The 14,457-nt window shown below is 30.5% G+C and overlaps 2 protein-coding genes across 2 annotated transcripts in view; one reads left to right on the top strand and one right to left on the bottom strand.

Moving 5' to 3' along the window:
- The window catches only part of LOC125839802 (protein disulfide isomerase-like 2-3), a 367,278-nt gene that overhangs the window by 265,384 nt on the left and 87,437 nt on the right, over positions 1 to 14,457 (bottom strand). The window lies entirely within an intron of this gene.
- On the top strand, positions 5,227 to 5,844 carry LOC125839820 (uncharacterized). Its single transcript, XM_049518823.1, has one exon. The coding sequence runs from the start codon at positions 5,259 to 5,261 to the stop codon at positions 5,643 to 5,645; it is 387 nt and encodes a 128-aa protein (XP_049374780.1). The 5' UTR covers positions 5,227 to 5,258; the 3' UTR covers positions 5,646 to 5,844.

The raw sequence follows: 14,457 nt of genomic DNA, 5'->3' as shown, positions 1-14,457 counted from the left end.
GAGTGAATTAGCGCCAATGATGCATTAACCCTCCAAGCTTTGCCTTTTTGAAAAGGTTCCCTATACTAGTTTATTTCTTGCAAGATATTTCAAACTTTCAAAATTCAGATGCCCAAAGAGTAGATGCCACAACCAAGTATCATTAGAGTTCACAGAACTAAAGCAAGGTAAATCTTCATGGTTGAGATAAAGAGGCAATAAACGACTTTGATTTATTTTTTTCGTTGCAATTAATCCTAATTTATCATCACTGATAGTGCCAATTCCATACTTAAATGGCAAGTCATATCCTTTTTCTGTCAGTTGTCCTAAACTTAACAAATTATGATGAAGATTTGGAACATAATAAACATCAGATACAAAGTGACAAGAGTCATTTTTTGAAGTAATTGAAATTTTTCCTTTTCCAATAGAATGCACTTTAGAGCTATTACCAAGTCTTACAATAGCTCTAAATGATTCATCTAGATCAACAAATAATTCCTTATCCCCAGACGTATGGTTGCTACACCTAGAATCTATAAACCATTCGTTCTCTTTTTTTTCTTCTATTTATGAGTTAGAGAATTATAAAGTCTCTTGTTTATCTCCATAATTTTCAGCCAATTTTGCATGTACTTCTCTATTACCAGACTTTTTAAACCAACAATCTCTTGATAGTGTCCAAATTTTTCCACAATTATGACACTAAATTATTGATTTTTCATGTCTCTGAAAATTTTGATTATTTTGTTGTTCCTTCTTAAATTATTATTATTATTATGTTGGTATGAATAATTACCTCTACCACGACCTCGAAAATTTTCTATGTTCCATTGCCCTCTATCTCTGAAATTTTGATCCATTTAATTTGTCTCAGCCAAATTTGATATTTTTTCTTTTGAATTAGGTTGATCCACCTTTACTTGCAATACTTCATCAAATTTTTCTATCGTCTGTTGATTCAAGGACGTCTCGTATGTCATCAATTTCCCTTCTAAATCATCAAGTGTCAAAGTGCTAAGATCTTTGGTGGCCTGAAGAACAATTTTTTTGGTGTGAAATTTTGTACTCAATGATCGTAGTATTTCTTCAATAATTTTCACTTGATCTATATTTTCTCTATTAGTTCTCATATCGTTGACAATATTAGTTACCCTTGTCAAAAATTCTTTGACGGACTTAGTTGAGTTCATTTGAGTTAATTCATATTGTCTTCTAAGCTCTTGCAATTTGACTCTTTTTACACTTGCGGAACCTCGATGTGAATTCTCTAAAATTGTCCAAGCCTCTTTCGCTGACTTAGCATGTAAACTTTTACTATATACATGCAATTCAGACTTGCTATCAAGATAAAAACGTATCTTATCATCAAATTGTCTATTTTTCTCAAATTGTTTTGTAGCTTCACTAGTTAGTGTTGTGCCTTCTGGGACTTCCAGGATTCCTTTTTCAATAATAGACCATAATTCAGCAACTTTGAAAAAATGCATCATTTGTGAATGCCAAAACTCAAAATTATTTTTCCATCAAACGCCAAAAAGGGGACAAGGGGCTATATATGGACTACTCATATTCTTTTATATGTGTTGAATCTCACACAGGGCTTTTATAAGGATCACACACAAGCTCTGATACAAATTTGAAGGAAATAATATTACGCAAGGTAATAATATATGCACAAGTGAAAGACCCAACAATAGTTTTGTAGAAGAAACATATTAATCTACAAATAGTAGGTAGGAGACTTTATTCAATAACTTAATGACTTTTGTAATTTTTGTACATTGAAAATATATAACAAGGCACCCCTATTTATAATACTAACAACCAAAGTAAACTAGGACTAGGAACCTATAAAACTAACAAATCCTAATTAAACATAAATAAGAAAATACCATAAGTAATAAATCATAAACTACTTAGGAATCCTAATCTTGATTTATTTTCTACAATTAATGTCAATAAAGACATTAACCTTTTTGTTAATGTGCAAATTTATTGCGATGTTTTTAAGCTAGACAATAGTCATGTCAAAGGGTAACTAATCTTTCTTTCTTTTTTTCTCATCCCTTCTTAGGAGCTCCCAGCTTTTTGTTTGCTTAGTGACTCAGAGTTGTGTTTACCATCCGAGAAACACCCTCTTGTTGAAAGAGTAATTAATCTTGAAAAAATTACTTAAATACACATTTTTTTAATCATAATTTCTAAAATTTCCTAACATTTAAAAAAAATAATCAAAAATCCCCTCTCGCATACATCATTTCCTCTCATTGATACTTCCGTATTCCCTCTCGGATATATCCCTTCACTCTCGAATGCATCCCTCCACTCTCTAATACATCCCTCCTCTATGTATTTGAATATCCTATTTCCTTTCAAATACATTCTTATCCTCTATCTAATACATCCCTCCTCTCTCATTAATCTTTCTTCCAATTTAAACCCCCTTTTTTTTTTGCCATGTAGGAGGTGAATAGAGGAAAATTAAAGTAACACAACAGTACTTTTGAAAAAGTAGGTGTGCTCATTTAATTGGCTATTGTCTACCTACGCTTTCTCTGTTTCAATTTTCTCAATTATGTTAATCCATGGATTCTTGTGGTAATTTATTTCTATATAGTCTCCAAATCCAATCAACGGAGTATTAATCGGTGCATCTCATAAGAGAGAGAGAATGGAGTGATGATACCTGTCAAATTACTAGAAAATGGTCTTATTTTTCATTATCTACCTGTTTTGATATATGGATTGGAATTTAATTTGTGTCAAATAGGTTTTTAATCGAGAATAGCACCCTATATAAAGATTTTTTTCACATTGATAGCTCGAACACAATATCTTTAATCAAGAGAGGAGCAACTCCATCTATGCACCACACAGGGACATAGCTACAGCTAGCCTTTCACCGAAAAATTACGATATATATATGTGTCAAATTCTACATTTATAGGACATATATTTAGAATTGAATGTCTTTAACAAAAGAATGCCTTTGGTGTAGTGGTAATAGGTGTCCCAAACCATAAATAACACAATATTGTATTGTTTTATTTTGACAGCCACAAACCATTATTCTTGAACATTCTTAATAAAATTTCTGACTTCGCCACTATATATAACAAAATATAATCAAATTCCTCTTAATCTTTTTTTTTTCTTTTTAATTTTGTTCCCGGATAAAATATAATTCTCTTAGCTAGGAACTAGCTAAGCTTAACAAGTGTAAACTAAGTCATTCCAGTAATTAATTAAATTATAAAAATTTTTAGCATAAGAATGTGGAAGTTGTCGAGAAAGTTCGAGCATGTAAACATGACAGCACGTTAAGAATTAATTAGGGGACAACTTGTCCAGTCTGATTTTACTTTTTATACGCCTCGAAGAAATAATAATTAGAAATAGTTAGAAAATATTATTTTTTAAAATAACATCAAATAATTTGAGACGAAGGGTTAATATTCATTTTCCTCTTTACTTCATTGATATTACAAACGATGATAGGTATTTATACCAAACTAACTACAATAAAATATAATGATGTGTGCTTTTCAACATATATTTATCCATTAATTATAGTTGAATGATATGTATTTTCACTTATATTTATAATTACTAAAGTTAAATTGCTTAATTTGAAATATAAGATGTAGATAATTATAATTAAACATTTCTATGATAATGTTATTAACAAAATATTGTGATAGAAAATATAAAGTGTCTCCGCTATCTCAATATGATAGTTATGGGTGAAATTAAAATTTGTACATAGAGAAAGTTTTGTGACAGTCTCATGAAGATAGTAATGGAAAATTTTAAAATACATCTATAATTTTTAAGAATTATCACTAGATTATCTTTAGACTTTCAACCTTGCTCAGTTTGTTAGATCGAGTATTTAAACATGTGATAATATTTTTATTAGCTATTTTTTGACTCAAAATTTATAAAAGTTATTGTATTTTTAAGCACTCATGTTTTAACATGAATAAAACTGTAAAATTTTAGATTTGTTTCAATTAAGGTTAATGTGTATAATTAAAAGAATGTAACATAATTCATATTGATATATCTATTTAGGATGATGTTGTGAATATGTACAAGTTTTTTAATATATGTTTGAACTAAAAGTATCCAACATAAATATTTTATCATTATATTAAAATATCTTCATTAATAAATATAAGTTATGTAACTTGAATATCTAAATAAAGTTACCAATAAATTTAAGAATGGTTGATGCATTTTGTCATTAATCAAATACCCTTAAGATGATTTTGATCTCCCATAATTTCATTGACTCCAGTATAAAAGTTCTACATCTATGCATTTTAATTTTTATATATAAATTAAACGGCAAAGGGCCAAATATATCCTGTACTATATGAAATAGTTTAAATATATTTTTAGTTATATTTTTGGGCTAAATATACTCCTTCCGTTGTAGGCTAAATATATCCTTATGACTAACAAAGGACACGTGAACGGCTAAGATTAAAAGAATTATTTAATTTAAAATAAATTAAATTTAGATATAACCGTTCCAAATAATTTAACCCGACCTAATCAAATTTAGCTACAATTCTTGGCAACTCTGTCAAGCTCTTTGTATCATCATGAAATATAAAGCCAATTGTGTCATTGTAATCCAAAAACTCTTGTTTCCTTGGCAGCATTCTCGATCCAGAGGGTTATTTTTTCTTGTCTAACTCGAACATTAATAACCGCTCCACAAATTTCATCTCCATAATCAAATTGCTTTCCAATAAGTGGTGGGTCAATGTTATAGAAAAGCTCGTCGTTCACTTCCCTCCATTGGCACATATAGGTGGGTCAATGTTATAAAATTAGGTTGGGTTAAATTATTTGGGCGGGTGGGTCATATCCAAATTTGATTTATTTTAAATTGAATAGTTATTTTAATCTCAGCCGTCTACGTATCATCTGTTAGTCGTAAGGATATATTTAATCCGAAAATATAACGAAATGGGTATATTTAATCCAAAAGTATAACTAATGATATATTTATATTATTTCATATAGTACATGGGTATATTTGACCCTTTGCCGTAAATTAAAAGGTCAAGTGTACATTGTATTAAATTGAGTAGACTAAAGTAGGAACACAGTTATAAATGAAGGACTGAAACTGATAATTAATCATTTTCTTCGATAATTAATCATTTTCTTCGCACCCCTACCCCTCCACCTTTTTCTCCCACATCTCTTCTTCCTCATTTTCTCTAGTCACCTTCGTCTACTCTCTTTCAACAAAAAATATGGCTTCCCAAAAATCCCCAATCTTTGTACCTATTTTATTTTCATATACCCTTATTTTCTTCACTCTACAAGCTGCCGCCGCTGCATCTGCAAAAACTCCGGCGAAAAAAGTTTTGAACTGTTTACCGTCGGAGCTCATGCACCTTGCTTCTGCTTGTTTTCCGATGGAAGAATCTCCGGTAGATTCCGACGATCTATGCTGTGAGCTAGTCAAATCTGTCACCTCTTCATCGGAATCCGACCGACACTACGATCTGAAAGAGTGCCTTTGTACAGCAGCGACGATTAATCGAATAGTCATCGGGCGTGATAGAAGAGTTTCTAAAGTCGTCGGAAGTTGTACCGGAGAAACTACAGCTAGGTATAACTGCTTCTCTGATATCTAAATCTCCAATAGCAAACTTTAGATCTCGGTATCTGTTTTCAATTTTATTTTTTGCTACGCTGTGATTTTAGATCCAAGTTTAAGTGTAAATTTTATTTTTTGTGCTAAGATTCAAGTAGATTAGTCCTTTATTTCCATTTATGTTTTGTTGCTAAAAATATGCAAGAATGTTAAAGAGAAAATTAACAGTATTTATTTCATGGTGTTCATTGACTTCATGGAATTAGCAAATTGATTTTGTTTTCTTTCACTTTTTTTCTTCTTTTGTATGAATTTGGACATGTTAATCACTATTCAAATTCATGTTTAATAATGTGAAATTGAACTCTAAATTAGATTAGTTGAAGATTTTACTACTTAATTTGTCCACCGACAATGAGTAAAAAAAATCTAGATCTTTCTGTAATGTTGCTAAAATAGAACAAGAACAGTTCACATGGGCTGCTGCAAATACACAGATCAGACAATTTTTTAACATTGCTATTTTTTACCAAAGGGGGATACAAAGCCAAGAGAAAAAGGGTTTTTTTTCAAGGGTAGAGGTTATTTTAAGTAACAGCTGTTTTTTGAAAACCGTTTTCTCCATGGTGCGTTGTTCATGGTAAAATTGCGAAATCAAATGGTAGGATAAAAGTTAAAAGAGAGAAGTACACGTGAATTATTAGTTTCTTTCTCGAACGATTAACAGTTTTAAAAATATTTTTTTATTTGATTAATTGAGCTTAAATACGATCTCGATCTTACAGTGTGAGTGAAATAAAATTTTAAATTTTCGTCAAGTTTAGAGATGGTTTTCAACACGTTTCTAGGCTTTTTATTAAGAATTATGCTTCTATAAGAATTTGAGTCCACTTGGTATATTATGACTGATCTAGGTGATTATAAAGTTGTCAATAGTTCAAAAATGAAATTAATAATTTACATCAAGTTCAAAGGTGATCTCGGACATAAGGGCATCTCCAATCCTACCCTCTATTTTACTCTTCAAATATAAAATTCTCTATTTTTTCAGACAAAACTTCAACCCAATTGTCGATTATATGGAAAAATCACGCCACATATATATTTAAGGGGCAGTGTTACAAGTTTTAAATCTACTTTTAAAATATTACTACTTATAACATATTAATTTCAAGTTATAACAAATCATTTTTTATTTAACAACTAAGTTCCACTTTATTAAATAATTAGTCTATTATAAAATCAATGATTATCTATTATCCTTTTTTAGGGATTTTTTTACCTTTCACACAATATTACATTGATTCTAGATATTTTTTTTACTATCACAAGTCATCTCTCATCATCACGTTTCTCTTTTTCACACACCAAAACTGTCACGCCCTGAGCTTACACTCTGGGTGGAACTGACACTCGAGAACCATTGCTGGCTTCAAGCGAACCCTTGACCTGATTTACTTACTCAACGGAAGATTTAAACATAAGAAATATAACTCATGCAATAAATTAAAAGATAATAACTTAGCCAAAAATGGCAACTCACGTCTTAAACGTCTTAAACGTATACAACTGAAATGAATAATACTAAAGAACTATAACTATCTGTCTATGAAGCCTCTAAAACAAAGAGGGATGTCGGGACACGACCCCCAATCATCCTAACAACTGAAAACTAGAAAACAATGTAAAAAGAAGCCCTCCGAAAAGTAAAGAGGTTCACCAATAGACTCTGAGTTCTCAATTGGATCAACGAGGCGCTGAATGCTGATCTTGGTTACTTGCGTCTGCATCATAAGACGATGCAGGCCAACTGACATCAGTACATTGAATGTACAAGTATGCGAGTTAGAAAGCTAAACATACATAAGCTTGAAAAGAATCTAAAAGGAACACTTACCTTGACTTTACTCAACTCATGAATAACTTAACTCAATCTAAAACAATAAAACACATGCAATATATAAAAAACTTTTAAAACAGTTGCAAACAACTTAGTTCGTTAAAGAAATGCAATAACAAACTCAACTTTACTCGTCCTTCGGGATGACTCAGTTGGTTTGGAGGGTGATTATCCACATGGATGGCCCGAGATCGATCCCCCCTCAATGCCTTCTGAGTCGAGCCTGTCGCATAGGGCTTGCCTAGTGCGGTTTACATCCCCTGTGTGGTTTGCAGGCTATTACATAGTAGGAGGTTTATCCAGTGCGCACAAAGTGCTCACCACAGAGTGCTTACCCAAAGGGCAGAGGTTGTGGCAGAGGTTATAGCGGCTGCGGGTTATCCCGGGGTTCCAAAAATAATTCAACTTTACTCATGTAATAAAGTAATATAGTTTCTATGGGAGTTTCTCTAACCGACAATCACCATTATGAGCCTAAGTGGTGATACAACGTCTTGCCCACTCTGCCAGAACTGTCCTATACTTTACCATCATATAGAACGCCTTAACTAAGTGGATCCACTAGTCTATGCTAACAAGCAACTTAAGGAGTCATCTAAAAAGTATGATCCTTTACTACCCATGAATGCTACATGGTTTATGGAGACTTGAGTTAATATGAACTCACGTTTTCATATCGGTGCTTAATACTACTCCTAAAATATACTTAGCTCATATGTTTTTAAAACAAAACTTCTTTCTTTGGTTTGAGGTAATTACTCAAAACTTAGCTTAAAAGCTCTTTTGGAATCGATGTTCCCTTTCTTGCTCAACTGTGAAAATATTTCTAACTTTTAAGAATACTTAGTTCCCGTATAATCTTTGAAGAAATGAGCTTTGCTCATAACTCTTTAGTCAACTCGAAACTTAAGTCTTAAAACAAAGTTAAAACGTTTATGAAAGACTTTTGAAAACTTTATGAACTTCTCTTAACTTGACTCTTCACTTTCCTCGACTTGACTCTTAACTTTCCTTGAATTGAATTATGGATTCAAGGATTGTGAATTGTGATAGAAACGATCTCATGATGTTTAGGTGTGTTTTTAGATAGTTAAACATGAGAAAAGATCAAGCAATCACTGTCTGGATACTAGCCCGCGATGCGGAGATGTATTTAAATTTTTGGTCGCGAAAATACCTTTTGAGGTAGAAGGTCCCTGATCGCTCCGTGATGCAAAGAACTTTTGCTAAATCTGAGGAGCAGGTCCGCGACGCGGATCCAGTGCCCAGATTCACCCGACTATTTTCCTTCTTCGTTTTCCAGCCTCAATTCGCCTAGACACGATTTTTTTTCCCAAATTCTTTTTAGATTCAGATACCCAACAAATGTACCTAAGAACTTAACTCCATTCAACACTATAATTCGACGTAATGATCTCAGAAATTTCTCTATCTCAGCCCAATTCAAGAAACGACATCAAATTCAAGAATACATATCGAGAACATCAAACTTCCAAACTCTTTTAGGACGAATTCATGCTGAAATAAACATGCTTGGCACGTGGGTGAACAAACTCAACGTTATGAAAGCCTCACATTCCTCGTAGGGATCACCCCTTGACGAAATCCACAATCTTAGCTTCTAGAATTGACGATTCTTGCTTCTTCTCCTCCTTTCTCCTCTTCTTTTCTCTTCTCTAAAACCCTAACTCAATTTTTCAAAAGCGTAAACTGACCAAGTTCAGTTTAGACCCCTAAGTAATTACCAAAAACGAATTAATTTAATTGGGTATGGTAAATACCAAAATACCCTTCCAAAATCCGGTTTAAACTTTTCTCATTTGAACAGCCCAACTTTAAAAGGACATATCTCACTCATACAAACTCGGAATTACGCAAACTTGGCTGCGTTGGGAAGATTATTCCAAGATCTTTCCTGCAATATCTGGAAACACACCTAACTCATCCTGAGCTAGGAGTTATGGTCGTTTGAAGTTGACCAAAACTCAACTTAACATACTTAACAAATTTTCCAGATTTCTATTCTTTCCAAAAATTGACTATTTCCAATTCTTAACATCTTCCTAGTTATTTCAATTTGCGAGATGTTACAAAAACAACACCCCACCACCCCACGTTCAAAAGGTAAAAAATTATGTTACAAAAACAACTCCCCACCACCCCATGTTCAAAAGGTAAAAAATTATCTCTCACATCTTGATTCTTCTTCTTAGAAACCGTAAATCATCTCTCTCACCATAATCAGTTTTCTTCGTTGTACACTCAAAAGAAAGGCCAAATCTTCTTCATAATACTAAGAATCAAGATTTTAGGATTTTCAAAAAAAGATGAGCATACACTTAAAAAGAGCTTAGATTCGTAGAAGTGAGTTATAATGTTGAAATTGAGGCTCCATCTTTTAACATCTTGACTCAAATGCCGCCGACCAACAAAAATACAAATTCGGCGAACAAGAGTGTTATCCCTCAGCTTCGTGACTTTGCTTAGCTTCCAGCCTTGCAAAGGAATAACCTTTCACTATCTAGGTGCCCTCGAATGAGGGGTCCCAAGAAGAAATAAATCACAGTAAAGGAGAAAAAAAGAGAAGCAAAGAAAATTGCAACCCTCAAAATTGAAAAGGACAAACGAGAAAAGGGAAAATGGTGGACCGCGCATAGCAAAAGAACATGCTCTAAATACTACCTATTATCCTACACCAAGACCAAGGAGATCAGTTGTCATACAGATGATCGACTTAGACTTTCATTCCACGTTTATATTTTAGGATGTCATTTTTTTTTTTTTTCAGTTTTTAACAACAATATATAATGCATAGTCTTAGACAAAATTTATTGATTTCGTTTATGATTTATTAAAATCAAAAGCATGTTTTATGTTGAGTATAAAAACATATATTGTTATACTTAACTTTTTCACATGGATACAAACTGGATACCAATTTCATATAGTGTTAGCATTTATTTTTCAACAAGTCGGATACAAATAGGATATCAACAATAACCAGTTTTAGATTGAGATTTTTAGTTTTGAAAAACATTGCATACACAAAGTAGTAAGAACTAAATATTTTGAAATTCTATTTAGATACCAAATGCATATGTTGTTACAATTACACTTTCGAAATGGATACCAATTGGATAATATTAATTAGTTGTAGCTTGACTCACTCAGTTGAAATCTTAATGATAAGTTATATTTTTAGCTAGCCAATTAGATACCAATTGCATACATTTTTAGATATAATTTTTCTAGTTTGATACCAATTGGATACAAATAACATACAAATTGTATTTTCAGCTTGATACCAATTGTATACCAATGAAATACATGGTTAGACTTAAAAATACCATTTCGATATCAATTGGATACCAATAGGATACAAATTACCTACACCGGTGGGCTTAATTCTTGTTACAATGGATACCAATTAGATATCATGTGGATACCAAATGGTTACCAGTGGTAACCAGTTTTAATTTTTTTTAGTCTTCATTTCAAAAACACCGCATACATAAAGGAGTAAGTAGTACACATAATAAATGTTTTGAAATCATAATTCTTTAAATTAAAAGACAAAAAATTCAAACCAATATGTTTGTCACAATTAAATAGCTAAAATAAAATAAAAATAAATTATGATTAATTTTCTGCAGGGTAATTTGAACATGTTTTCCTATTGTTCCCTCCCGACGACATGTGTTGCACGTAACTTTATACCTCTTGAATTTCACATCAGCAAACTCCTTCCAGCGTTCAAGTTGTGGTCTCTTTATCAGAAGAATGCCAATTTCAAATCAATTGTTACTAGTAATTGTGTTTTTTTTTATATAAATAGTATACCAAATGCATACAATTTTTTTGTCAATTTCATACCAATATTAAACACTGATTCATACAAGATTCATATAAAAAAGAGAACCAAATTCAAACAAGGTAATTGTAAGCATTCTTTGATTATAAACATTAACCTGATCATTTCTATACCAATATCATACCAAGACTAAGCATTGGTTCATACGAAATTCATATCAAAGGGAGTGCAAATTCAAAATAAACACTAACATGAACATTTGAAATAAACACATTCGAAATAAACACTAACATGAACATTTCTATACTCATTTCATACCAACACTAAACACTAGTTCATACAAGAATCATACCAAGAAGAGTACCAGATTCAAAGAAGTTAATTATAAAAATTCTTTAATTATAAAGTAACAGTATATAAATCAATTCCATTGTATGTATATGCAAATTTCTATACCAAATTCATGTAAAAAATAAACAATTCTTATTTAAAAATTGAATAGTGTACATTAAAGGATTTGTTGAAATAAAAATTGAATACTATTCACTAAAACACATACGAAAAAAACATTAACTTGTACAATCCCATCTACCACCATACTTAATTAATATTGGTAAGAAATCTTCCATCCCAGAGAAAGATAATGGCAAAACAAAAAAATCGTGTTAAAAAAAATTGAGCGACTTTGAGCGTTGATGGAGAAACATACGGATATTGAGTAAAAAATGTTGATTTATGTTTTGATAGACAATTAACATGTGAGAGAAAATGCAATAATTGTTTTGAGTTAAACAAGGAAAATAAATATTCTGTTTGTTATGACTTTTCTTATTTTATGCCTATTATTAATTATCATTACTATTATTAATTTATTTGTTAATTTATATTTAATCTTTTTTTTTACTCTTTTTTTATTTAACAAATGTTATAGCCCGTAATTTTTTAATGTTAAAACTTGAAACATAAAGAATAATGTCATAACTAGTAATAATTAGTCTTATATATGTCAATTATAAAATTTTCACTTATTATATTATTATTTCTATTTCATTCTTATTTTCTAATTTCATAATATAATTAAATTTTTTTTCACATAATCACTTTGTATAATTTTCATGTAATACGAAATTATATTTTTTTGCAATTCTTTTATTTAGTTTAAAATTTTGTTTTATTCTAAATTTCTAAATAACATAATTGTAAATAAATATTATATAATATACAAATTAGTGGACATAAATTGCAACCAAAATTGTTGTGATAAAATTATTATGTTACATAATGTGTTATCTCGTATTTAAATTATTATGCTATGTATTGTATTTTTAAATTAAAATTTTCATCTTATCATTTTCATTTTGTGCATTCATCATAGTGACAATTAATAATAGTATCAAATTATATTAAATTGTCGAAAATTTAAAAAAATATGATTAATTCGAGATGAAAATAGTATATATTAAATAATATATTTTTAAAAATATTATATTACTTTTAAAAAGAATACTTATATTAAATATTTAATTAATGATTTTATATGAAAAATAATGTGTTAATTATAAAATAATCAAAAAGTAAAATAAAGAGTGTGAATAGTAGTTCTTCGAATTTGGAGAACTACTATTCAACTCTCTATAAGTGGAGAATAAAGAGTGTGAATAGTAGTTCTTCGAATTTGGAGAACTACTATTCAACTCTCTATAAGTGGAGAATAAAGAGTGAAGTGGAGAGTGGTTGGAGAACCCATTCTCTGTTTTACTCTCAAAATATAGAGAATAGAGAGTAAAATAAAGGTGGATTGGAGATGGTCAAAGTGGACAACTAGCAAGTGCATGACTTGCCGACACTAAAAAAATAGCCAACAAAAATCTCTATCGAAGGTAAGGGTGTGTTTGGGATGATACAAGGTTATAAAAAATGGAAAAAGCTCAAATATGCCATCGAACTTTCAGAAAAGGCTCATTTATGATATCTGTTAAAAATTTGGCTTATCTATGCCATTGTTGTTAAAGAAAAGGCTCATCCATGCCCTTTTCTTAATTCCGATTTTGCAAAATCACTTTTTACATCTCAAACAAGGTTTAACACTTTTCAATTGGAGTTTTTTGGATCAAATGTACTCTTTTTGCTTCTACTTCCTTGAATACATCAAGAACACATAAATAACAGTAACAATTCTCAAATTTCAAGCTTCTTTAATTCTTCACGAAATCACCTCAAATTTTAAGAATAGTTTCCCTCCGATCTAGATATCAAAAGTCAATATCTTTTGAGCGAGAATTCAACCTAACTCAACAAGACCACTTTAAATTTCTTCAAAGTTTCAAAAGTTCAACATTCTTTAATGGTAGAATTTTTTCTCCACAACTTCAAATCATTTGAATTTTGAACATAGACTCAATAAATACTAGTACAAAGATTTAATGTCAAAAACAACAACAAAAACATGAATCAAAGCAAATTTATGAAATTTCGGGATTGATTTTCATTTTTTTGGATTTTTTTTAATACGGGTGAAATTTTAAAATTTTAAATTCTACAAATGATTTTAGAATTTTGGTTTTAAAAAAAAAGAAATTAATAATACAACCAAAATTTGAGATGATTTCCTGAAATATTGAAGATGTTGAAAAATTGGAAATTGTTTATGTTCTTCATGTGTTCTTGATGTTCTTAAGGAAGAACAAGCAAAAGAGTACATTTGATTCAAAAACTTCAATTGAAAAGTGTTAAATCTTGTTTGGATGTAAAAGTGGTTTTGCAAAATTGGAGTTTTAAAAAAATGATATAGATGAACCTTTCTTTAACAACAATAACATAGATGAGCTAAACTTTTAACGGATGACATATTTTCTGAAAGTTCAATGACATATTTTAAGCGTTTTCTCTAAAAAAAAAATGCCTGCAACATATTAGAAATGAATAAAAAATATCATTCCAGCAACTATATGAAATTTTGGATAAAGAAACTACCCCTAAGATCTTATATGGAATATAAACTTTTTTATTTAAATATATGATATTATTTTTATTGAATTCAAATTTACGGACAATTAAGCCAAACTCATTTTAAAAAGACTTAGTGCTTCTTCCTCATCCAAAATAAGACCTTAATTGTCTGGGTGGGGTAAAAATGAAAAA

This window comes from Solanum verrucosum, unplaced genomic scaffold, assembly GCF_900185275.1.
Source record: "Solanum verrucosum unplaced genomic scaffold, falcon-dt-bn FXZP01000175.1, whole genome shotgun sequence".
NCBI classification, from domain to species: Eukaryota; Viridiplantae; Streptophyta; class Magnoliopsida; order Solanales; family Solanaceae; genus Solanum; species Solanum verrucosum.
The sequence above is the reverse complement of the archived record's forward strand: the minus strand, read 5'-3'. Positions and strand labels throughout refer to the sequence as shown.